At 40.6% G+C, this 26139-nt stretch overlaps 1 protein-coding gene across 14 annotated transcripts in view; it reads right to left on the reverse strand.

Annotated features, from left to right (window-relative positions):
- ENTHD1 (ENTH domain containing 1) overlaps window positions 1-26139 on the reverse strand; it is a 103537-nt gene that overhangs the window by 53883 nt on the left and 23515 nt on the right. For 9 of the 14 annotated variants that reach the window (XM_019835616.3, XM_006934062.5, XM_006934061.5 and 6 more), the window contains 2 exons: window positions 25017-25259; window positions 4736-4854 (listed from right to left, as the gene is read on the reverse strand). In XM_019835616.3, the coding sequence (XP_019691175.3) occupies window positions 4736-4854; window positions 25017-25259 (362 nt within the window). Of the gene's footprint in view, window positions 1-4735; window positions 4855-13522; window positions 14204-25016; window positions 25279-26139 lie in introns of those variants that run through there. The other 5 variants (XM_019835619.3, XM_019835620.3, XM_045062398.1 and 2 more) reach the window with 4 other exon arrangements.

Consider the following 26139-nt stretch of genomic DNA (forward strand, 5'->3'; position numbering starts at 1 on the left):
CTCTTTAAGTAAATAAATAAACTTTAAAAAAAGAAACACAAATCCCCAAGAAACATGTGAAAAGTTCTTCCACTCTTACCTGCAATTACAATGGAATAAATTAAAACAAATTTTCCCCACCTTTCAGACTGACCAACAAGTGTACAAGTTTGATAACACTCGGTATTTGCAAAACTATGCTTTTGGTGGGCATAAATTGGTGCAACTTTTGGGAGGACAGTGTGGCAGAACTTTTCAAAACTAAAAGTAAATATAATCTTTCAGCGAGTCCCCTTTTAGGACAGCATCATATAAAATGTGTACAAGAACCGCTGTTACAATAGACAAAAACATAAAAATATCCCTAAATGATTACCAACAGGGGATGGCCAAATAAGCGAAGATTCATTTATGCATCAAGAATATGCACAGCTAGGGGCGCCTGGGTGGCTCAGTCAGCGAAGCGTTCGACTTCAGCTCAGGTCATGATCTGGCAGTTTGTGAGTTTAGGCCCCGCGTCGGGCTCTGTGCTGACAGCTCGGAGCCTGGAGCCTGCAGCCTGCTTCGGATTCTGTGTCTCCCTCTCCCTGCCCCTCCCCCACTCGCTCTCTGTGTCTCTCAAAAGATAAATAAACATTAAACAATTTTAAAAATAAGAAAGAATACAGCACCACTATCCATACTGATAGAGAAAGACATCCATGATCTACAGTCTAGCGAAAAAGATGTGGAGCAACACACACCAAATCATTGCATTTATTACATGAATACATTTGCATTTATTACATAAATAAAAAAGATGTCCAAGATACATTGTTTAGTTCGAGGCATGCTGCAGAGCAGTATATACGGAATGAATCCTTAGATAAAAGAAATGCCTGGACACAGAAAATTTCCCTCCCCAATTTCTAAGAACCTAGTTGGTAAGGGATGCCTCCAAGGGAAGGAACTGAAGGTGTATAGAGAAGTAAGAAGAAACTTTGTTTTTCACTCTTGACCCTTTCATATTGTTTCAACTTTTTCCAGCAAGTATCTTCCAACTTGAAAAGAATAAAAGTACAGACATGAAAATAAAAAAGGGCTTTTCAGCATAAAGCAATGATGCAGAAACAAAGTAAGGGGATGATGGATTAGCATGATTAGAATAGGTACAATTTCCATTTCCCTAACAGCTTTGATGAGTTCAAAGTTTTGCAAATATAATAAATGATATGCTAATAAGCCCAAGGATAAAAACTGTTTACTCTTCATTTAACAAAATAATAAACAGAAGCAGGAGGAAATAAACATTTATCTCCCGTCACTTCCAAACTCACAACTAGACTGAAGGCTTTGGTCAGCTTTAATTCTGCGTGAACCAATTCATAGCATCCCTATCTGTTGCTATAGAAACAACTGTGACCAAAAAAAAAAAAATCATAACCCTCATTGTTGAATCTCCTCAAACAGGAAAAGAGGAAGGTCTCTTGAGGTGGTGAAAGGCTACGTAATAACCTTATTAATTAGCAAATTCAATAATAAAGATTCTGGGCAGTACCTAAAGAGAACACATACCCATGTCTAAGTGCCATACGTTTAAAGGCTTTCCTGAGTTTTGAAAGTACCACAAGCAAGCTCTGCTCTGCTTTTGAATGCCCTGTTCTGTTAAGAATTTTATTTACTGCTTTTAGATCATCCTTTCATTTGTAGAAAGAGAATAAAGAGATTTCTATTTAAAGTTTTTAGAAGATATTTTTAAGCCCCCTTCATCTGCCTAAGCAATCAACAGTATCATTTCTTTCTCATTCTGTATTAAGAACATGAGAATTTTAATGTAGATGTAGTACATTTGGCAACAACAATTAGATTCACTGTTCAGCCTGGTAGGTTTTGTCTTCTGCCACAAAAGCAGATTTCTGGAGAGGATATATTGGGTCACATCAAATGTTCCTGACAGTAATAAGAGAGATGCTCGTCAGTAAAATGATGGAACAGTGTCATGATATAGTAATGCTTTGAGAAAGAGAAATCTAACTTCAAACTTCTTTTGAGAGAAGGGCACCATTTTTTGCTAACTGATATAAGATGCTGAATGATATAAATCAATTACAGCGGTTTCCTCTAAAGTCAGAAAAAAACAATAATAATGAGAATTTGGGGACTGATACAAAAAAGCTAGGTGGCACTTTATGTCTTTGTTAGGCTCCAAAGCATGTAAGATTATTCAAGTCTATTTTCTCCCTTAAAAGCCATCGGCAGTAAACAAAACTGACCGCATATTTAAAAATAATTTTGCTTGGGGTGCCTGGGTGGCTCGGTCTGTTGGGCGTCAGACTCTTGATTTTCGCTCAGCTCGTGAATTCGAGCCCCACATCAGGCTCTGTGCTGACAGCGCGGGACCTGCTTGGGATTCTCTCTCCCCTCATCCCCCACCTCTCAAAATAAATAAACTTAAAAAAATAACAATAATAATAAAAATAATTTTGCTTAATGTCATATCTTTTAAAACGATCTACATATTTTCTTTCAGTCCGTGGGCTGTGACGCAATTAGGGAAAAGTGAAATTTTAATTTTATGTACTTTTCTGGGCTGCTAGAAGATCAGGTAAATCCAATACCTAACTGGGTTCAGGGAAAGGGTTGGGATCAGAAGGTCAATAAATAATTCCAGCCACTCTCATAGGAACTGTGGCAGGGAACGCTAAACAAAACAGAAGACCAAACAAGCCTCTGTCACAGGGGAGGAAGAGAAGGAAGTTAAAATTGAGTGTCTACCATTCAGTCATTTCTTCATTAACAAAAATTTGGCAAGTGAAGATTCAGTAATGAGTAAGACTAAAATGGTGTTTACTCTCAAGGAGCTTTCCTTCTAGAAGGAGAAACACACATAAAACAGAAAAACAAATGAGTGATGAGATCATTGTAAATAGTCTTAAATGGAACAGGTTTCCAGTCAAGATGGTTCTGTAAATTCAAACTTTGGGGATACCTTCCCTCCCCAAACACACAGCAACGAAAGAGAAAAATACAAATGTGAAAATTAAAGACACAGGTCATGCTCAAAAACAAGATGAACATCTTCATGGATGAGAGCACAAGTAGAAACACACTGGTATCCAGAATATACAAAGAACTCTCCTAACTCAACGGTAATAAACCATCATCAGTCCAATTAGAAAATGAGCAAAAGATATGAAGATATATGTCACCGAAGAGAAGTGACGATGATACAAACGAGCACACGAAAAGATGTTCAGCATCATTAGCCATTTGGGAAACATCAACTAAAAACCATGATGAGATATCGCCACAAACCTATTAGAATAGCCAAAATAAAAAACGGTGATGCCACAAGTTGGTGAGAAGGCAGAGACACCGCGTCTCTCCTACACTGCTGGTGGGAATGTAAAATGGTACAGCCAGTCTAGGAAACAGGTTGACAGTTTCTTACCACATTTAGTAGGTACTTAATATACAACCTAGCAATCACACCCCTAGACATTTATCCCAGAGATACGAAAACTTCACAACTGAATGGACATCATGAGCATTATGCTAAGTGAAAAAAATAAAAACGATCTCAAAAGATTACATATGGTCTGAATTCATTTACATAGCATTCTAGAAATAATAAAACTATAAAGATAGAGAAAAGATTAGTGGTCGTCAGGGGAGGACGTGGTTGGGGTGTGGGGAATGAGATGGGGTGGATAGCATGAGGGATTTCTTTTGGTGATTACATGAATCTATACTCAGAATAAAATTGCATAGCACTCCCCCTACACACACACACACACACACACACACACACACACACACACACAAATGGAGGTTAAAAAATCAGCTAGTGAGGGGTGCCTGGGTGGCTTAGTCAGTTAAGCATCCGACTTCAGCTCAGGTCATGATCTCACGGTTCACGGGTTCGAGCCCCACATCGGGCTCTGTGCTGACAGCTCAGAGCCTGGAGCCTGCTTTGGAATTTGGGTCTCCCTCTCTCTCTGACCCTCTCCCGCTCGTGCTCTGTCTCTGTCTCTCCCTCAAAAATAAATAAACATTAAAAAAATTTTTTTAATTGAATAGCAAATTAAAAATTTGGAAACTGAATAAGGTCCGTAATCTAGTTAGCAGTAACATACCAACATCCACTTCCTCATTTTGATCTTGCACCGCAGTTATATAAGATGCCAACATTGGGAGAGGCCGGGTAAAGGGTACATGGGAGTCTGTACTATTTCTGCAACTTCCTGAAGTTTTTAAAAAGTTATTTTAGATGAGTAGAGAGAGATGGACTGTACAATAAATTAAATACTGTTCATCCACAGGTATAAAGACAGTAAGATCCCCCTCTTACGGTATGTGGCAAAATTCTAGAAGACACGAGGATTTCATTTAGAAGAAAAGATAAGAGAGCTTTATTCTATTAGGATAAAGAAGAATTTCTTTAGGAAGATTTTTTTTAAAGCATGAGCTTTAACGGAAAACTTTCGTAATTTAACCTCATTCTTATTTAAAACGGGGTAAAACAAAAGACAATAAAATTAAAAGACAAGTGTTCTCTTAGAACACAGGAAGCCAGAGAGGACAAGGAAACAAATTTTCCCTTCAGGCCTCCAGAAAGGGAGGCAGGCTGCAGATGATACCTTGATTTTAGCCCAGTGAGTCCTGTGTCCGACTTCTGACCTACAGAGCTGCAAAATGACACATCTGTGCTGATTTAAGGCACTGAGTTTGTGGTAATTTGTTACAGCGGCAACAGGAAACTGCCACAATGACTTACCTCTGTTGATTTCCAAACATTCGTCTTGACTGCTGGTGTTTCCTGGGACAACACAGTCCCACCAGGCAATTGGATGTCTTGGCGGTGCTCCTGTTTCAATCCCGCCTTGGAGGCGTTTTCTGTCAACAACAGAAAGCTAAGATTTCAGTTTGGCAAAAAAAAAATCGTAATGTTTTTACATTAGCTCGCAATTTTTAAGTTAATTACTCCGGAAGATCCATTTTGTCTGCAACATAGACATCATCTGCCAATGGTCATTTTAATGTATCCCTGTATTATAGTCGGCTCATTCAGGCAGATTTAAAAATACAACTTTGGGGCGCCTGGGTGGCGCAGTCGGTTAAGCGTCCGACTTCAGCCAGGTCACGATCTCACAGTCTGTGAGTTCGAGCCCCGCATCAGGCTCTGGGCTGATGGCTCAGAGCCTGGAGCCTGTTTCCAATTCTGTGTCTCCCTCTCTCTCTGCCCCTCCCCCGTTCATGCTCTGTCTCTCTCTGTCCCAAAAATAAATAAAAAACGTTGAAAAAAAAAATTAAAAAAAAAAAATACAACTTTGATTCTAGTCTCTTCTACCATCGACACTTTTATTTTACACTTCATTACTTGAAACAGCTTTTTAAAAATAAGGTACAATACAGCATAGAAAACAGAATTTGAACATTATTCTTAGCAAAGTAGGAATGACAACTAGAATCAGTCTAATTAAGATGTAAAAGAACCTTATTACTGCAGGGCGAATTTCACGTGGTCACATATATGATCTATAGGTTAGATGATGAGAAACTGCTTTTAAACGAAATTAAAAAAAAATTTCAACATAAGAGAATATGCCGATGAAAATAAATGGATAGCTCTGCTTATATGTTTTTGCTGAATGGTTTTGTAGTTGCCATTTTCATGACCTGAGCTGAGGTTGGACACTTAACCGACGGAGCCACCCAGGCGCCAGCCCCTTTTTTGTATTTTTTTAAAAACACTTATTTATTTTTGAGAGAGAGAGACAGAGACAGAGAGTGAGCGGGAGAGGGGCAGAGAGAGAGGGAGACGAGACACAGGGAGACACAGAGAGGGAGACTCGGACTCCAGGCTTCGAGCTGTCAGCACAGAGCCCGACGAGAGGCTGGAACCCATGAACCGTGAGATCATGACCTGAGCCTAAGTTGAAGCGAAACTGTCTGAGCCACCCAGGCGCCCAGCTCCTTCCCTTTCCTAATCAATTTCCTCCCACTTTACAAAGAAAGGCCTCGCCTCTCCCCACCTTCCTGTGTCTCATCTTCCTTTATGCCGCAAACACAAGAACCTCTAAACACCAAACAATAGTAGAAAAGACTAGTATGGGGAATCCTTTTTTATTTATGTATGTATGTAGTTATTTATTTAAATCTTGTACGTCTTTTTTAATGTGTGCAAATATATGTGAAATTTACAGTGCTACATATAGAATCCATGGGTCAAAGGATTACATTTCCAATTTAGATGCAATCTCCAAGTTGCCCTCCATCAACTTATGGAACTTTCAGATTTGTAACAATATAATAAATGGGAAATGGTATTGTTCTGGTTAATGTGTATTTCTCTTACTATGAAGGAACAAAGCTGAGCATATTTTCATATGCTTAAAACCTGCCTACATTTATTTTCCTGTAAACACTATCTTGAAATCTTTTGTCCATTTTTTTTACTGGATTGTTTTTGTCTTATTATTTTTTAATTTTATTTTTTATTTTTTAAAATTTACATCCAAATTAGTTAGCATCTAGTGCAACGATTTCAGGAGTAGATTCCTTGATGCCCCTTCCCCATTTAGCCCACCCCTTCCCACAACCCCTCTCGTAACCCTCTGTTTGTTCTCCTTATTTATGAGTCTCTTCTGTTTTGTCCCCCTCCCTGTTTTTACATTATTTTTGATTCCCTTCCCTTACGTTCATCTGTTTTGTCTCTTAAAGTCCTCATATGAGTGAAGTCATATGATTTTTGTCTTTCTCTGACTAATTTCCCTTAGCATAATACCCTCCAGTTCCATCCACGTAGTTGCAAATGGCAAGATTTCATTCTTTTTGATTGCTGAGTAATACTCCATTGTGTCTATGTACCACATCTTCTTTATCCATTCACCCATCGATGGGCATTTGGGGTCTTTCCATACTTTGGCTATTGTTGATAGTGCTGCTATAGACATTGGGGTGCATGTGTCCCTTCGAAACAGCACACCTGCATCCCTTGGATAAACGCCTAGTCGTGCAATTGCTGGGTGGTAGGGTAGCTCTATTTTTAGTTTTTTGAGGAACCTCCATACTGTTTTCCAGAGTGGCTGCACCAGCTTGCATTCCCAGGGAATCCTCTTTTAATCAAGGCTGGAAAAACCCAAAGTAAAACTCCACAATTTGTTCTGTTTACGCATGTTTCTTTTAATGGCAACGCATGGCATGAGTAACAGGGTATTTTCGTCCATCCTGGGATGTTTGGTATTGAGATACACTACAGTATGGGGGAGCTGTATTTAACAACTTCCATTTAATGTCCTGTGCTTTTCATCCCCAGCTATTGTCAGAGATGCATCATTCTGAGGAAGAGTCCCAGGAGAGGAAAGAAGGGAAGCACGGGGCCGGGGGCGGGGGGCAGGGGGGAGGGCGGCGGGGCACCTCATTTCATCAACCCAAGAAACTGACAAGGCTCCATGCCCTCGCCATCTCTCTTAGGAAAAGAATTCAGGAGTGTGAACACAACCAGAGTGTCTATTACATGTCTATTTAAACAAACAAAGTAAAATGTTTTCTAGAGAAAGTGTAAGGGGCACCTACGTGGCTCAGTAAGTTAAGTGTCCGACTTCGGCTCAGGTCATGATCTTGAGGTTTGTGAGTTTCAGTCCTGCATCTGGTTCTGTGGCTGACAGCTCAGAGCCTGGAGCCTGCTTCAGATTCTGTGTCTCCCTCTCTCTCTGCCCCTCACTCACTCACGTTCTGTCTCTCAAAAGTAAACATTAAAAAAATAAAAATAAAAATAAAAAAGAAAGTTTAAATCTGATTTGGTCAACTGTTTTGACTTATAAGAGTTGGCTTTGCCAGTGAGGTAAATATGGCCGATAGTTTCCAGAAATTGAATGAACCAAATCTGTAGTTCTCAACAGTTGCTGAAATATACTTAAAGCATATGAAACAATAAAATAATTGTTTCAAGGGGCACCTGGGTGGCTTAGTCGGTTAGGCATCTGACTTCGGCTCAGGTCATGATCTCACAGTGAGTTCGAGCCCCACGTTGGGCTCTGTGCTGACAGCTCAGAGCCTGGAGCCTGCCTCAGATTCTGTGTCTCCCTCTCTCTTTGCCCCTCCACTGTTCATGCTGTCTCTCTCTCTGTCTCAAAAATAAATAAACGTTAAAAAAATAATTAAAAAAATGTTAAAAATTTTTTAAATAATTGTTTTAAAAATTATATTGACAGGTACATTAGAATTAATATTTTTCTTTTTCCACTTTCTGAGTGTAGGGTTAAAGTGTAACTAGTATCAGGGTGCCTGGGTGGCTCAGTCGGTTGAGCGTCTGACTCTAGCTCAGGTCATGGTCTCACTGTCCACGAGTTCGGGCCCCACGTCAGGCTCTGTGCTGACAGCTCAGAGCCTGGAGCCTGTTTTGGATTCTGTGTCCCTCTCTTTCTGCCCCTCCCCCACTCGTGTGTGCGCGCGCGTGCTCTCTCTGTCAAAAATAAATAAACATTAAAAAAAATGTTTAAGTGTGACTAGTATCATTAATAGTCATCTGATAACTTTTAGTAAAGGTTTTTCAATATTATTCTCAGAAACTGAGAAAGTAAATTACCCCTAATGACTGTTTAACAAATCTTTTTCTAAGTAGGTTGTTTCCAATTCTTTGCTTTCAACAACACTGAAGAAAGACCTAATCAAGTTAACAGTTGACAAGAGATGAAAAACATTTTTATAATAAATCAATATATAATTCTGGCATGTTGCTTGAAAGGAATTCATAGAACGGAGTGACAATGCTGTAGTAAAACACCTTCTGTTCCCACCTACAATTTTATGTGAACAAGTATTCCCAGCATTTCCACCTATAAAAATGTAAAAGAGAAACAGAATTTATGCTGAACCTTGCTTATTTCTAGCAATAAGCAATATATATTCACGTGTGTAAGCAAAGAATTCCACGTATCTCATAGAAACATGTATTTCCAATAAAACTCTATTCTTTATGCTTAGTAAGTATTTATAAAAATTTATAATACATTTATGTGGTTTGGGTTTTGATCAATTGTGTACTAAAAGTAATTGTAATGACAAGTCCATCTAGAAAGAATACTTTACCACTTCAAAGCCTCTGGCCATAGAAAATTTAGGAAAATAATTTCCATTTCCATACATCTTTAATGTAGAGAGGACTTTCAAGCACAACAACACTTTCTATTAGGATGGAGTCCTATGAGGGACGTGGAAGAGAAACATGACTTCAAGGAGTAAAGGGAATGATGCAAAACTTCCAACAGTTAAAGACGTCGTGGGTTCTTTCAAATGAATGACTGGAGGTATCGATCGCAAGAGCATTTTAGATTCCTCTAGCTACACGTGAAAGCCTCAGGGGACGATTTCATTTTGCTCTCTTTGGTCTTTAATCTCAGTATTTTGAATCCTGTCCTTTGCAGTTACTTAGTGTACAATTTCACATGCCAGCTTAACGGTGAACAAGGACGAATGTCATTTTTCAAAATCTTTCAGGGGCTATCAAGAAAAATAGCCTGAAAACCAATGGTGTAGGATGCGGTGATCCTTGCCTTCAGAAAGTTTACAGTCTGACTCGGGAGAGAAGTCTGACATACAGACTTATGGGAAACAACCAGAGGAAAACAGTACCATGCCAAGCTTTCTTAAATTAACTAACTTTAGGAATAGACATCCTATGGGGGGGGAAAAAAATCTGGGTGCCCCAGAGTAGTCAGAACATGCCTCAAATAGGAAGTAAAATTTGAACAAGCCTTTGAAGGATGGCTGGGATCCTGGTGAATGTGAATGAGAAACGATCCTAAGCAGGAGGAACTATGCGGGCAAAAAGGAACGAGTATGATACATGCCAAAGATACCGAAGAAAGAATAAGGACTTCGCAATTAATCGTTCTTTTAATTTTCTCATCACTTCACATGAACATGAATAATTAAGATGAACTTATTTGGGACTTGGAGATTTTATAATTAATACTGGCAAACAGTAGTGGTTTGAGGCTTAGATCATCTATGTACTTTCATGTGATTCATCAGAAGCCACTTTTTAAAAAAAAATTTTTTTTAACGTTTATTAATTTTTGAGACAGGGAGAGACAACATGAACAGTGGAGGGTCAGAGAGAGAGGGAGACACAGAATCTGAAACAGGGTCCAGGGTCTGAGCCGTCAGCACAGAGCCCGACGCGGGGCTCGAACTCATGGACCACGAGATCATGACCTGAGCCGAAGTCGGATGCTTAACCGACTGAGCCACCCAGGCGCCCCAGAAGCCACCTTTCTTATCACTCTTTGAGTATTGAGCAATAAAATTATCCTGGAAGTGATGCGGACTTAGGTTTAGACATCACAGAGGTAGATTGATAACAGTTGCAGGAAGTCAGTTTTGAAGTAAAATATGAGGAAAACTGAGTAACAGCAAGAACTGTGAAAGAAAAAAAAACACCTTGACTATCTGGAGATGCATTTCAGGCTACAATAGTTAAAATATTACAAACTTATATGAAATAATCTTCTAGGGGCAAGAAGAAATGTAGTTGGAATAGAGCGAGTCTCGGGAAATTCGTTCAGAAATTGTTTTAGCATCAGCGCAACACTTCAGCTGGAAGTGACATGTGCTTAACTGAATTAGGTGACTGCACAACACTTATTTCTGGGTTTTCGCAAGCAAAGGGAAAGGGAGGACACGTTTAGTCCCAGAGCGGCGTATGAAGTCCCTTTGATCTCATACGCTCTGTATCAATTGAGACCGTGAAGTCACAAGCCGGGAGGACTCGTGTGTGTGATTGTGAAACCCCAAAGGAAGAAGGGAAGGCACGGAAGCAGTGATGCTATCGGCTCTTTGGAAGATGAGAGGTTAGATACCAGGGCTGGAGGTGCCGCGAGGAAACCATCGAGAGAGAGGCGGTAGATTTCATGAGCCTGTACCGCTCAGATAATACCGCAGAGCAGAACCGGCAGACCCCGTGGTACTTCTTAGATGAGATATCGAACTGACATCCAAGCCATCAGACATTCACAAGGCAACGGCACATTCTGGAACTGGAAGGCTCCACAAATTGAGTAAATTCCCCAATTGTTCCACTTATTATTTAGCATCTAATAAACGTTGCTGCTATGGATTGACAGTGTCCTTTCAATCAGTGTAGGTAATTTAAGTAAATTAAGTCATTTACTTAACACAATTAGCTTTTAAAAAAACAAAAAACAAAACAGAACAAACGCACCCATCAAAGAAAATGCGCGGTGGGCTAACAAACTGGTAAGCTATGGAAGTCTCATGGTGATTATGTATCTAACTTTTGCAGAATCATGAGTTTGGAACCTTACCAACTTCCCTGTCTTGGAGCATAACTGCACTTAAGCATCTGCAAGTGATTGATACTTAATTCTTTCAAGTTCCATTTTATAGTCATTTCAAATGTACACAAAAAACACGGCAAGAAGAGGACGAAGAGCTCCCATACTCTCTTCGGCCAGGTTAACCAACTGTTAACATTTTGCCCCGTTTGCTGTATAATTCTCTTCCTTCATGCACAGACACAAATTATGATACTCCTATGTTAAGATAGTACATTGAAACGGCAACACAGTTTCCATCACCCAAAACTGAATAAGAGGTTTTTAAAAAGTTGCAACTAGGGGCCCTGGGTGGCTCAGTCAGTTAAGCATCTGACTTCAGCTCACGGCATGATCTTGCGGTCCATGGGTTCGAGCCCCGCATGGGGCTCTGTGCTGACAGCTCAGAGCCTGGAGCCTGCTTCGGATTCTGTGTCTCCCTCCCTCTCTGCCCCTCCCCTGCTTGCTCTCTGTCTGTCTGTCTCTCTCTCTCTCAAAAATGAATAAACATGAAACAAAATTTTTTTTAAAGTCAAAACTAATTAAAAAATTTTACAACAGCAATCTAACATGGAAACAGATATAACCGAAAGTAGTTTTTAAAAGGAAAATAACTGCTGACCAAGGTGATAGGGATGAGTTGCAAAGATTCGGAGATTTCTCATCACTATCCTCATGTCCGGAAAAAGGGGAACTGAGTAGACAATCCTTTTTTCCCCTCCTTATGACTGAGAAGAGGTGGAAATGGGTAAAGAAAAAAAAAAAAAGGTGTAACAGAGTGAGTAAATAAAGACGCTGACGCTTTAACGGAAGTGAAAACTACCGTTTCACGCTGGACTGGGCGGATGATCTGAAGCTTGGGGCGGCTCTTGCCCCCGCGGCACCGGGACCTATTTCCCAACTAGACAGAACGACCGGGGTCCTGTGCAAAAGGCTCAGAAGACAGAGCAGAGCCCAGATACGCTGAACAAGATCGCGTGTGGCCTGTTGAAGGCTCCCCTTCCTCGCTGCTGCAGAAAAAAGGGATAAAATAAGAAACAGCACACCAACTGCAACTTGGTGGAGAAAACAAACTGGTCTCGGTCATGGTGGGAAGCATCGAGAAATCGCTAAGTGTATCTGAGCAAATAACCGCCAGGCTGTATGTGCTGGACCTGTATCGCCTCGTTTACTCCTTACGACAATTCTACACCAGACACTCTGTCGGCCCCGTTTTACAGAAGATGAAACTGCAGCACAAAGGCGGAATGAAACGGCATGTCCGAGGGCACACAGGCCACACAATCTCAGGCAGGGTTCAAATCCAGTCGGTCAGGTGCCAGGACCTCAGTGCTTCACCATTACTCTACACTGCCTTCAAACCAGACTGCCTCGGGGCGCCTGCGTGGCTCAGTCGGTTGAGTCCGACTTTGGCTCAGGTCACGATCTCGTGGTTTGTGAGTTCGAGCCCCGCGTCGGGCTCTGTGCTGGCGGCTCGGAGCCTGGAGACTGCTTCGGATTCTGTGTCTCCCTCTCTCTCTCTCTGCCCCTCCCCTGCTCATGCTCTGTCTCTGTCTGTCTCAAAAATAAACGTTGAAAAAAAAATTTAAAAACAAAAACCAGACTGCCTAGAGGGAGCTGCGTAAGCAGCAGCAAGATGTGAAGAAAGGACCTGGGAACTGAGGACACACATTCCAGGAGGAAAATAAGGGAAGAGGAGAAAGAAGGGAGGGGGAAGCAATAGAGAGAGAGAGAGAGAGAGAGGAAGATGGCATGCCAAAAATAGATTCCAAATGCACAAGAAAATATACTTCAAGGAACAGAAGGACATTCCTCACAATATGGCATTAGACGGTTTTTCAAGTTATTGTAATTGTGCATTTTCACATATTTTATTTTAGAATTGTTGCTACTGTATCACAATACAAGGTTGAGCATTCGGAAAAACGTCTCTCAGCCGTACGTGTTTCCTCCCTCTTTTTTTTAGGAAATGCTTTCCATATCTGCCCCCCCTCCCCCCCCCCCCCACCACCCAGTTTTCAGTGAGGCTGTCCTTTTCTCATGGATTTGTAGAAGTTCCTTATATATTCTGGATAATCCCTTGTCACTTACATATGTTAGAAATGTTTCTCCTAGTGCGGGACCGTCTTCACTTTCTACATGGTGTTTTTTGATGGCGAGATAATTCTTAAATTTAATAAGCCTTGTTAGTTTTCTGTTGCTGCCAAAAATTACAACAAACTTACTGGCTTAAGACACAACAGCCATTCATTATGTAGATCATCAGGCCTGGCAGGCTTGACTGGGTTCTCTGCCTTGGGTCTCACAAGGCCAAAATCAAGGCGTCAACGAAGCTGGACTCCTATCTGGAGACTGAGGAACAATCCACTTCCAAGAGCATTCAGGTTGTTGGCAGAACTCCGTTTCCTTGTGGTCGTACGACGGAGGTCCCCCTTTCCTTGCCGGCTGGCCACCGGGGATCAATCGGTCTCTGCTTCTAGAAGCCACTTGCGTTCCTTATCACTCCATTTTCTAGCCGGTAAGGGTGCATCAAATCCTTCTCCCATTTGGAATCTGGGACTTCCTCTTCTGCCTTCAGCTGGAGAAAACTCTGCTTTCAAATGGTTGGTGCGATTGGATTAAGCCCACGTGGATACTCCCTTTGTGACGTACAATGTAACATAATCATGGAAGTGATACCTCTTCTCATTCACAGGTCATACCCACCCTCAAAGGGGAGGAGATTCCATAGAGGCACAGGCCCTTGGGGCTTATTCTCAGTCTTCTGCCTACCGCAAGAGTCAAACTCACAAATGCTTTCTCAATAGCTTGTACTTTCTTGGTAACGTTTAAGAAATCCTTCCATATCCAATGTAAAAAAGATATTCTCCTTTCCTTTTTTTTTTTAAATATGTTTATGTACTTATTTTGAGAGAGAGAAACAGAGCACACGAGCAGGGGAGGGGCAAAGAGAGAGGGAAGGAGAATCCCAAGCAGGCTCTGCACTCACAGCAGATGTGGGGCTCGAACTCCTGAACTGTGAGATCATGACCCAAGCCAAAGTCAAAAGCCGGACGCTTAACCGACTGAGCCACCCAGGCGCCCCCTCCTTTATTTTCTTCTAAACATTTTGAAGTCTTTCTCCCCCCCCCCCATCCTTTAAGTCCTTAATTCCTCTAGAATTTGTTTTTGTGCACGGTAAGAGGTAGAAACCTAATTTCACTTTTTCGATATAGGTAAATAATTGCCCCACCATTATTTATGAAGTGGCTCACCCTCTCCCCACCAATGTGAAACACCACCTCTGTCATACATGAAGATAACCTAGTTGTACAAGTCTGTGTGCTGGGCCCTACAGTTGTCCCGCTGGCCCACGCACCTATCCCCGCATCCATACCACACTGTCGTGATTACGATTGCTTTAGTCTCGTTATCCAGAAAGGCAAGCCCCCCATCTTATTCTTCTTCACGAATGTTTTGGATATTCTTGACAGCTTTTTTTTTGATACTCCAGATAACTCTGGGAATCAGCCCATTACATGCAATTTTTAAAATCCTTTTTGGATTTTGATTACAATTGCACTGAATCAGTGGTTCTCAACGGAGGGCAATTTTCGTCCTCAGGAAACATCTGACAATGTCTGCAGATATTTTTGGTTTTCACAACAGGGAGAGATGTGTGCTAGTAGCATCTGGTGGGTAGAGGCCAGGGATAATGCTAAGCATGCTACACGGCACAGGACAGCCCCCACAACAAAGAATTATCTGGATTAAAATGTCAGTATCACCAAGCTTGAGGAAAACCTCCACTAAGTCTATGCAATTTGGAGACCATTGATAGTCACATTTTTGAGTTTTTCAGTACACAAACATGAATATCTTTCCATTTGTATAGGTCATCTTTCACATATTTCAGTTAAGTGTTATAATTTTCAGTGTATAGATCTTGTACATCTTTGTAAAAGATTTATCCTTAAGTAAATAATGATTTTTTGCTATTATAAATGGTATTTAAAAAAATATGTTTACTGTTTGGTGCTGATACATAAGAAAATATAACTTGATTTATATATTTTGATATAATAGCCATCCATCTTGCTAAAACTCTCATTATTTTTTTTTTATTTATTCATTTATTTATTTATTTATTTATTTATTTATTTATTTAGAGAGCATGCATACATGTGGATGTGAGTAGGGGAAGGGCAGAGAGAGAGGGGGAGAGAAAGAATCTCAAGCAGGCTGTCACCACAGAGCCTGGTGTGGGACTCGAACCCACTAACAGCAAGATCATGACCTGACCCCAAATCAAGAAATAGATGCTTTTAACTGACTGAGCCACCCAGGTGCCCTTCTCATTATTCCTAATATGTCTATAGATCCTTCAAGTTTTCTATATCTCAGATATATTTTTATTCCATTTCAATACTTATGCTCTTAATTTGTCTTACTTATTCTATTGTGACGGCTAGGGGCAGTACAAAGCTGAACAGAAGCAAAGAGAATGGGAACATTTTTTTCTATCTGATTTTAAAAGGAATACTTCCACGTTTAAATATATGAAAAATTTTGATGTACATTTTTAAAAATCAAACTTAATTGCATTTTTGCTAGAAAAAGTGGTTTGTGTAATACAGATTCCTTGAAATGTTAAGACTGGCTTTATAACATAATCAATTATAAAATCCATATTTAAAAAAATTTTCACTTCATTTCATTTATTTATTTATTTTTGGAGAGAGAGTGTGTGCTCGAGTGGGGGAGGAGCAAAGGGAGAGGGAGAGAGAATCTTAGGCAGGCTCCACACCCAGCACTGAGACCAATGGTGGGGCTCGATCTAACAAGCATGAGATCATGACCTGAGCTGAAATCAAGAGTCAGACACTTAACCGACTCAGCCACCCAGGAGTCCCTTTAAAAGTGTTCTATTGGGGCGCCTGGGTGGCTCAGTCGGTTAAGCGTCCGACTTCAGCTCAGGTCATGATCTCACAGTCCATGAGTTCGAGCCCCGCGTTGGGCTCTGTGCTGACAGCTCAGAGCCTGGAGCCTGCTTCGGATTCTGTGTCTCCCTCTCTCTCTCTGACCCTCCCCAACTCATGCTCTGTCTCTCTCTGTCTCAAAAATAAATAAACGTTAAAAAAATTTTTTTTAAATAAATAAATAAAAAATAAAAATGTCTTATTTACTTGGCCTATCAATAATTGAGAGAGATTTTTGGGGCGCCTGGGTGGCGCAGTCGGTTGAGCGTCTGACTTCAGCCAGGTTACGATCTCGCGGTCCGGGAGTTCGAGCCCCGCGTCAGGCTCTGGGCTGATGGCTCAGAGCCTGGAGCCTGTTTCCGATTCTGTGTCTCCCTCTCTCTCTGCCCCTCCCCCGTTCATGCTCTGTCTCTCTCTGTCCCAAAAATAAACGTTGAAAAAAAAAATAATTGAGAGAGATTTTGAAATCATCTGCTATAATGATATAGGTTTCAATTTCTTCCTGTAGTTCTACCATTTTTTGCTCTATATATTTTTGAAGTTATTTTATTGGGTGTGTACTGACATTTAGAAACGTTATGTCTTCCTGGGGACTTAAGCCTTTTATCGTTGTCCTTAATAACGCTTTAGGCTTTAAATTCTATTTTGCCAGATACTAATATAGCTATACCAGCTTTATCAAATTAGTATATGCCTGATTCATCTTTTCCTACCCATTTGCATTTATTTATTTACTTACTTACTTAATTTCTTTTTTATTTTTTAGACAGAGAGGGAGCAAGCCAGGAAGAGGGGCAGAGGGAAAGAGAGAATCCCAAGCAGGCTCTAATGCAGGACTTGATCCCACAACCCCGGAATCATGACCTGCATCGAAATCAAGAGTCAGAAGCTCAACCAACTGAGCCACCCATTTGCTTTTAACCATTATGTGGACTTTTGTGTGAAGCATGTATCTGGACTTCCTTTGTCCCAATTTGATAATCTCTGCCTTTTAACAGATGAGCTGAATCCATTTATATTTATCACGATTATTACTATATCTGGACTTATTTCTATCATTTTACCTTTGTTATTTCCATCAACCCCACTTTATCTAGGCTTCTTGCCCTTTATAAAATTTTATTTTTTTTTCTCATTCTATTTTTGTCACTACTTTGGAATTTATGCATTCTACTTCTCTCCTTTTGGTGTTAATCCTTTCAAGTTTATCATGCCCATTTACCTTTAAAAGTTGAGAGTCGAATAATGTCTTTACCGGTCTCTCACAAAAAATGCAAGGATCTCAGAACGGTTAATTCTATAGATTCACTTCCAACTTACATACCATGGCTACCCACTATTTTAGTTGTTTTTATTTTAATTTTTTAAATGTTTATTATTTTTGAGAGAGAGAGAAAGGCAGAGCGTGAGTGGGGGAGGGGCAGAGAGAGAGGGAGACACAGAATCCGAGGCAGGCCCCAGACACTTAAGCGACTGAGCCACCCAGGCGCCCTTAGTTGTCTGTTTTTAAAACTCAAAAGTTAGACATTACTATTTTACACAGAAAGTGTTCATTTTATTTTATATACATACTTATTATTTGTTAATCATTCCCTCTTGCATTTCCAACCATTCTTCTGGAATGATTTTCCTTTTTTAAAAAATTTGTTTTTAAAGGTTTTCTTTATTTTTAAGAGACAGAGAGAGAGAGAGACAGAGTGCGAATGGAGGAGGGGGCAGAGAGAGATGGAGACACAGCATCCAAAGCAGGCTCCAGGCTCTGAGCCGTCAGCACAGAGCCCGACGCGGGGCTCGAACCCGCGAACCGTGAGATCATGACCTGAGCTGAAGTCGGACGCTTCACCGACTGAGCCACCCAGGTGCCCCTGGAATAATTTTCCTTCTTTTTGAAGTATATACTTTCACAAAGGTCCCGTGGTGGTAAGCTCCAGGTTTTTTATTTACCTGTAAGTGACTATTTCACCCGTATCTTTGAATGACAGTTTTGCTGGGTACATAATTATAGGCTGTTATTTTCTCTCAGCACTTTGAAAATGCTGTCTCACTGTCATCTTGCCTCTGCTGTAGCCGAAGAGGAGAGGTGACTGGCGTGGTAACTGTCATTCCCCTGCAGATGTGTCCTCTGTGTCTTAACACTGTTTCAGTGTTTTCCTTTGGGCATAGCTTCTAGTTCACTAAATTAAAATTTCGATTTCAGTGGTTTTTCTCATTTTTGTAAGTTTCCATGTTTCAAATTCCTACATTCATTCCTAATAATTTTTTTTTTTGAAGTAAAATAGTTCTAATTTTTAGAGTTTGGTTTGGCCCAAGGAGCCAGGCTATTGCAGATACAACTGACATTTGAATAATTAGATTAATTTAGAGAAGGATAAATCCAGTTTTGACACTTGTGCTTGTGTGTATGTCTTTATGTCTTTTTTTTTTTTTTTAAGACTTCATTTTTCAGGGCAGTTTTAGGTTTACAACAAAATTGAGAGGGAAATACAGAGATTTTCCATATGCCTTTCCCCTACACGTGCATAGTCTCCCCAAATCAACAGCATGATTGTATTCTTTCCTTATCTAAATACTTAAATACATAGCTATTCTACATCGTGTATCTGACCTTTCTACTACCTACAATATTTGGGGGACTAAATAGGCTACTCTTTTCTTTCCTGGATTGGTGACACAGATTGTGAGCTCACTGTCTGATCTTAATTGGTGGGAATCCTGTGGGACTAACTCACGAAATGAGCTTTATTCTTCCAAAGAAAATTACCTTGAATCACTTCAGTGCCCTCTCGAGTGTCCAGGTTCTGCACAGCAAACCGAGGCTTTCCTTCACAATGCTCAAGTGAGGCCCAAGACTGTTTTTCAAAAAACCATTGACAAGTGCCTCTAAACACCTCTACCCCTGCAGACACCTCCAGTGTCCTACAGGCACCAGCTCCAAGCCACTCTGACCCCAGCTCACATGCCCTGCTCTTATTTTGTTTATTTAAGTAATTAATTAATTTAAATTTTTGGAAGGCAAGGTCTTTGGAGACTTCCCATACCTCTACTGAGGCCAGAAATGTCTCGGTGGTTTGTCACCTAGGGTCTTTGGTTATTGTGCAATAAACGGGTTTCTAGGAGCCCCTGGCAAGTCTAACCGCCAGGAGTAGGCCTAAAATATTTTTCAGCAAAAACAATTGCATCTAGTACAATTCCACTTTTATAAAAATAATTCCGGGGTGCCTGGGTGGCTCAGTTGGTTGAGCGTCCGACTTCAGCTCAGGTCACGATCTCACGGTCCGTGAGTTCGAGCCCCGCGTCGGGCTCTGGGCTGGTGGCTCAGAGCCTGGAGCCTGTTTCAGATTCTGTGTCTCCCTCTCTCTCTCTGACCCTCCCCCGTTCATGCTCTGTCTCTCTCTGTCTCAAAAATAAATAAACGTTAAAAAAAATTTTTTTTTAATTAAAAAATTAAAAAATTAAAAAAAAATTTCTCTCTAGTTATCCATTTTCTAAATGTGTATATGCACAGAAAAATGCCTAGAATTTATGGTCATCTGATACAAGTTATGGCTATTTTGGAGGGAGGGGATTGGAAGTGATTGATTCTTCAGTACTTTCGAGTTTGTATTGTTTTTACAAGAATAGAGTGATTTTTCTGAAACAAAAACAAAAGAAGAAAAGTAACCAGACTGGAAGTAAATATTCGAAGATGTTAGTGGTGGTTGGTTTAGGGTGACAGAGATATAAGTTGTTGTTATTTTCTTTTTTGTACATTTGTTTAAGTTACAAAAAAAATCGCTGTTTGACATTCATCAATGCAGATGAGTTGGTAGGAACTCCCATTTGGACCATAAGCCCTGCCGTCTAGACTGTATGTGACAAGGCAACCAAGCGTGACTCCAGGTCAACTCCGTTAGTACAAAGTTCACTGCAGGAAGCAACACTAACACTGGTGTTTTTGCTTAGAAAAGCATGGCAAGTATTTTGAAGTTTTGCTTTCGGTCCAACAGGAAACATAAATGATTTTTTGGGCAATGTTTCCGTGATGTGGAGGGCTATTACATTTAACATAGACCAGAGTAATCCTTCTCTGATACAAGTTCCATCGCAAAGGATAATACCACTAAAGAGCTCTTTATGGAGGATCGGATGACCAACACAGGGAATGCTCCGCTGGTCTGGTTGTAAGCAACACCTCTGGCGACAGCTTTTTAAATGATCACCTCTAAGGAAAAGGACGTAACCCTGAGGCTTACAGTTCAGAGAAGCTGAGTTATAACGGTGCATATATAGTTTTCGGTCTTGCTATCAGGCAACAATTATCATTGAGTTCGTCTCTTCCTCCAAACAACAAAATCGCCTAAACAAAGGCTATCCAAGCTAACTACCACAATTAAAACTTGGGGGGAACATCTAGGAAGAGAAGAAAAAGGAGTAGAAGTAGTAATGTGTGTTTAACACCTTCTCCAAAGTACCTTTTCTCCCTTGCTAATTTACCGCAAAGAAGCTCGGCACAGCTGTTTCAGCTCTAGATCCTAAAGCCTGGGAATCAGATTTCCAGCAATGCATTCAATTTCACATTTCAATGGAACTAAATAATTTGGAGACATCTTTAAATACATCCTGATGGAAATTTCCCTGTGTGATACCATCACTTGCCTCTCTAGCTTAAATGTTAGTCGTTTTCAATTTCTCTCTTTCTTCTCCAATACATCACCTACTTACCCCATTTCCTCTCTCTATTCTATCCTGAAACATTACCTTTCCTTCATTTCAATAACCTGAGAGCAGGATGCTGGATTAAAACAACTGTCTCTTACAGAGCTGCCCTTCAATTCGTATCGCCTTCATTTCTACACAAAGCAATAAGAATTATCTGCCACAAACAGCTGTTTTCAGTAATAAGAAAGCTAAGTTCTGTGACTAAGCTAAACATCCCTTCTGTTCTTCAAGGCCTACAATGGCTCCTAGTCGCATCACATCGAAATTTCCAAATACCGCTCATTACGTCCTTTACGAACGGTGCTGAGTATTCTCAGTGATCTGTCCACATTTTTCTACATATTCAAATTTATGGTCTCAATTCCATTTAGTCTGACAAATATGTATTAACATGATTAATTCGTTTCTTGTTTGTATTCTTTGCCACTACAGTAGGGACTATTTAGTCTTCCCTGTATTTATTCTTTCCTTCTTCCTTAACCACAGCTTCTCTGTCTTTCATTGGAGCACATAGCTGTCCCGTATAAAGACTACATTTTTCAGCCTCTCTTGCACCTAGCAGTGTCCATTTGACTAAATGCTAAACAACATGTAAGCCAAAAAGGTTATGAGCAACTTCAAGAAGTGTCCTTAAAGGGAAGGAGTATTCATATTTTCCATCTCTCCTCCTTCCTACTGGCTAGAATGCAGATGTGATGGCTGGTGCTCCAGCAGCTATCTTGGATCGGGAAGTGGAAGTTCCATGCTGAGTTTGATGGAGCAGTGAGACAGAAAGAGCCCTGGGTCCCCGACATCATGAAGAGCCACATCAGTCCTAGAATATCTAGTTGTTGGTTCTTTTTAGAAGAGAGAAAAAAAAATCCTTTTGTGTTCAAGCCATTAACATTTTTGTGGCCTCTTCTACTATCACTTATGGGAATACCGCATTCTGAGAGATCCACCTATCTCCAAGTCTTCATTTGCTACGTCTTCTGTCCCACTAAAAATGCCCCTCCAATTTATTTTCCTACCTCCCTCCCCCACCCATACACACCAAATTGTCAGTTTCCTTTCCTCCTTTAAAATACAGCTTCAGGTTCAAATGCCTACATGGAAATGGCTAGTATTGCTAAGCTTATTTAATCCAATTACTATTTTTGAACACAAACACACACATCTACATATCCCGTATGTAGATGTGTATACATGCATAGTGATGGATAAATGAAATTTTTAGATAATTTAACAGATTTTTAATAAATTTACCACATTTTTACATCCAAACATTCACTACTCACTTGAAATAGTACTCTCACTACAAATTCATTTCAATGATGCCATCATCACTAAAACTCTTTTTGAACATTTTTTTAAAAAACAGACTGAAAGTCCTCACTCGATATAACCCCCAAGACAGCAGAAATACATTCACTTTGCTTCCCAGGCCTAGAACAGTGTCTGGAACACAGTAAATACTCAACACATGCTTGTGATATAAAAAAAAAAAAAATTAACTGTAGCAAAACTTCATTTAAAGGTAGATAGACTATTTAAAAGTAGTCAAAAGGCATTCTGAACTCAGTTTAGTGAATAAGATGGGTCAGAAAGCTATAAAATATCATTTGGGGTTAGAAAAAAAAAGCAGTGACGATAATGCAATAATACTTGATTTCCTTGGATGAATCATAAAAATGGCTCAGAGTTCAGCTACTTCTGTAGCAGTTGAAAGACTCACTTCCTAAACTTCAGTCAAGTATGCCAAACTTATTCCAGTTTCAGAACTGTTTGCACCTGCTGTTCCCTTTGCCTGGAACCCCCCAGATACACGTGGATTGTTTCCTTCTTCATTTGAGTCTCTGTTTATATATTCACCTCCTCCAAAAGGCCTTCCCTTACTCTTTGACCTAAAGAAAGTCATCTTTATCGCTCTCTGTCCCTTGATACTGCCTTCCTTTTCTTTATAGGACTTGTCACGAACGTAATATTTTAGATCTATTTCATTTATGTGTGGTTAGTTATCTGTCTCTGTCACCAAAATATTTGCTCCATGATGAAAGGGACTATGTTTTATTCACTGCTATAGCTCCAAATTTCCGCTTGATAGTCAAATTTCAAATGTTCAAATTATTCGAACATTAATGTAAGTTTATAATGAGAGAGAAAGGGGGGATTCCTGGGTGGCTCAGTACTTTCAACATCTGACTCTCGGTTTCGGCTCAGGTCATGATCTCACGGTTCATGGGATCGAGCCCCACATTGGTCTCTGTGCTGACAGCATGGAGCGTGCTTAGAATTCTCTCTCTCCCCCTCTCTCTCTGCTCCTACCCTGATCACACACTTGCGCTCTCGCTCTCTCTCTCTCAAAATAAATAAATAAACTTAAAAAAAAAAAAAGAAAGAGAAAGGAAGCGAGAAAAGCAATGGAGGCAGGAAGACCAAGAAAGGTTACAGAAATAGCAAAAGGGGTGAAGACTCTGGGTGAGTTATAATTGGCTGTTTTATTCTGTTACTCCTTTGTCGTATTAGTTTGAGTTGAAGGCTTCCATGAGAAAATTGCAGAATGGGTCTCCATCTCTCCTAGAGGTTTATTTCAAAGGAACGGCTAACCTAAAGAAAGAGATTCCACTATGTTTAGAAGCATGTGGATGGCATTTACTAGCCTTTCCTGCCTTTCCACATCTCCAGGCCACACAAATACAAACTGAGTGAACATTCGAGAACTCCTGACCGAGTCAGAGAAGTACTTTCGTGATTTTTAGCAGGATTAGTCTGTGTTGGTATTATTATTCACACTTTTAATTTCCATACGTAACTGACATTTGAAACATCTGTTCATCCTGAACACCTGAAGCTCTTTCAGGATCTTGCTGAATCAAGTTACATGATAAAGCCAGGAGGCAAGCCTCTGAAAATACTTTTAATTCCATTCTACTCCTGCTACATCCCTCACAAAGTTTCATCCCTTTTGAGTCACATTTCTTTAATGCTTTTGCTTCCTCAAACTGTCCATTCCTTATATAAAACTTATCGGTGGGGTTTGTGCCACAGAAGATCAAACACAATGATATTCCGTTACATTTTAGTAAATTTAGTAGAAAAGATCACTGCATCTTCCTGCTGATTTCTATCATAACATCACAAAGGAATCCCTTTTTTTAATGTTTCTTTTATTAAAAAAAATTTTTTTTACATTTATTTATTTTTGAGAGACAGAGAGAGACAGAGCACAAGTGGGGGAGGGGCAGAGATAGAAGGAGGCACAGAATCCGAGGCAGGCTCCAGGCTCTGAGCTGTCAGCACAGAGCCCGATGCAGGGCTCGAACTCAAGGAGTGTGAGATCATGACCTGAGCCGAAGTCGGACGCTTCACCGACTGAGCCACCCAGGTGCCCCTGTTTATTTTCTATTTTTGAGAGAGAGCAAGGGAATTGGGGAGGGGCAGAGAGAGGGGGACAGAGGATCTGAAGCGGGCTCTGTGCTGATGGTACACAGCCCGATGTGGGGCTCAAGCTTGCAAACCATGAGGTCATGACCTGAGCCAAAGTCGGACGCTTAACCAATGGAGCCACCCAAATGCCCCCAAAGAAATCTTTTTTAAAAAGTTTGGTTCATATTTAACATTTTAGGCCAAGGAAAGGCTTATATAATACAAGGTACTGTCTCATAATAGTTTTAGAGCACTTTCAGAATTCCGAGGCACATTTAAGAAAATGTCAGTTTCTCGACCGGTAGGAGCAAACAGCACAAAATGCACAGACACCCAGACCCTGAGTCTCCCGTTTCAGTGATGATCAAAATCTTAAAGTGAATCATGATGCCAAATAAGTCAGTCACTACTTGAGTACCCTTCAAGCCCCCAAATCCCATTTTATGTGAATCCCAGATAACTGCATTCAGAAAATGGTCATACATTTTTCCACTGAGTATTATTCTTCGTCTTTGTTTCGAACAGCATGACGCCTAATGCAGTAATGGTGGCACTTATATTGTATTAATACCTCAGAACTAAACCCCAACGTTTCCTATTTTTTCATTGCTCTTAAATGATACCTACTACATTCGGGGCCAACGTTCATTATACGTACTTGCATTACGTTGCCTTGCAACCTTAAGAAGCTTACGTTTCCTCTCCAAGGCAGGGATTTCTGGTGTGTGGGCAGAGGCACATACTGCTGGGGTGTTAGCCGTACCAGGTAATCTTTTAGGAAATGTCACGGAGTGGGAGGTTCGCTGCCTCGTCCGACACGCTGCCTCCCTCTCTCTGCGCAGCAGCTCTTCATCCACCAGCAGTGTCATGACTTGCTTAGACTTTTCCCAGATATGATAGCCTGAAAAACACGTTTGGCTCTGCGTCGGTAAGAAAATACGCCTTAGGGCGGCGAGGACTTTTTATTCTAAAGAAAATTAGGGGGGGAAATGTAAGCAACGTAAGCAAAGTGAAAAAAAAATCTGTAGCAAACGTACAAGGAAACCTAAGTCCCGTGGGAATTGTCAGTAAGTGCCCTTTTCTGATACTTTAAGAAGTGAACGAGTATATGATTAAATCGTATCACCATATTGACATGAAATTCTGCAGTTTATTTTTTTAATACTTATTCATTTTTGAGAGAGAGAAAAAGAGAAAGAGAGAGAGAGTGAGCTCGTGGGAGCGGGGGAGGGGCACAGAGAGAGGGAGACACAGAATCCGAGGCAGGCTCCAGGCTCTGAGCTGTCAGCACAGAGCCCACGTGGCACTTGAACTCACGAGCCGTGAGATCATGACCTGAGCCGAAGTCAGACGCCCAACTGACTGAGTCACCCAGGCACCCCGCTCCCCGACATTTTGCACTTTAAATATGCTATTTCTTTTTAAAAGCAATACACACTCTATAATCAAATTATATAGGTGTAAAAGAGGAGGAATGAATTAGACCTAGATTTGCTGACCTGGATGTGTGACCATGACATAGAGCTAAAGATTTAAAGTAATATGCACGGTATGATTCAAATCTGGAAAGCACAGGGGAAAATCAAGCATTATGTATGTATCCAGGAGAGAGAAGTAGAGAAATATATGGATGGCTGGATGGATGATGGATGGGCAGGCAGACAGCCAGCTGTGTACCCACAACATTGTTAACATCCGTTACGTTAAAGGGGTACAATCGGGGCGGGAGAAGAGTAGTGAGGGCAATCAGATTTTCTTTGACATAACATCCTATCAAAACA

Source organism: Felis catus, chromosome B4, assembly GCF_018350175.1.
Source record: "Felis catus isolate Fca126 chromosome B4, F.catus_Fca126_mat1.0, whole genome shotgun sequence".
NCBI classification, from domain to species: domain Eukaryota; kingdom Metazoa; phylum Chordata; class Mammalia; order Carnivora; family Felidae; genus Felis; species Felis catus.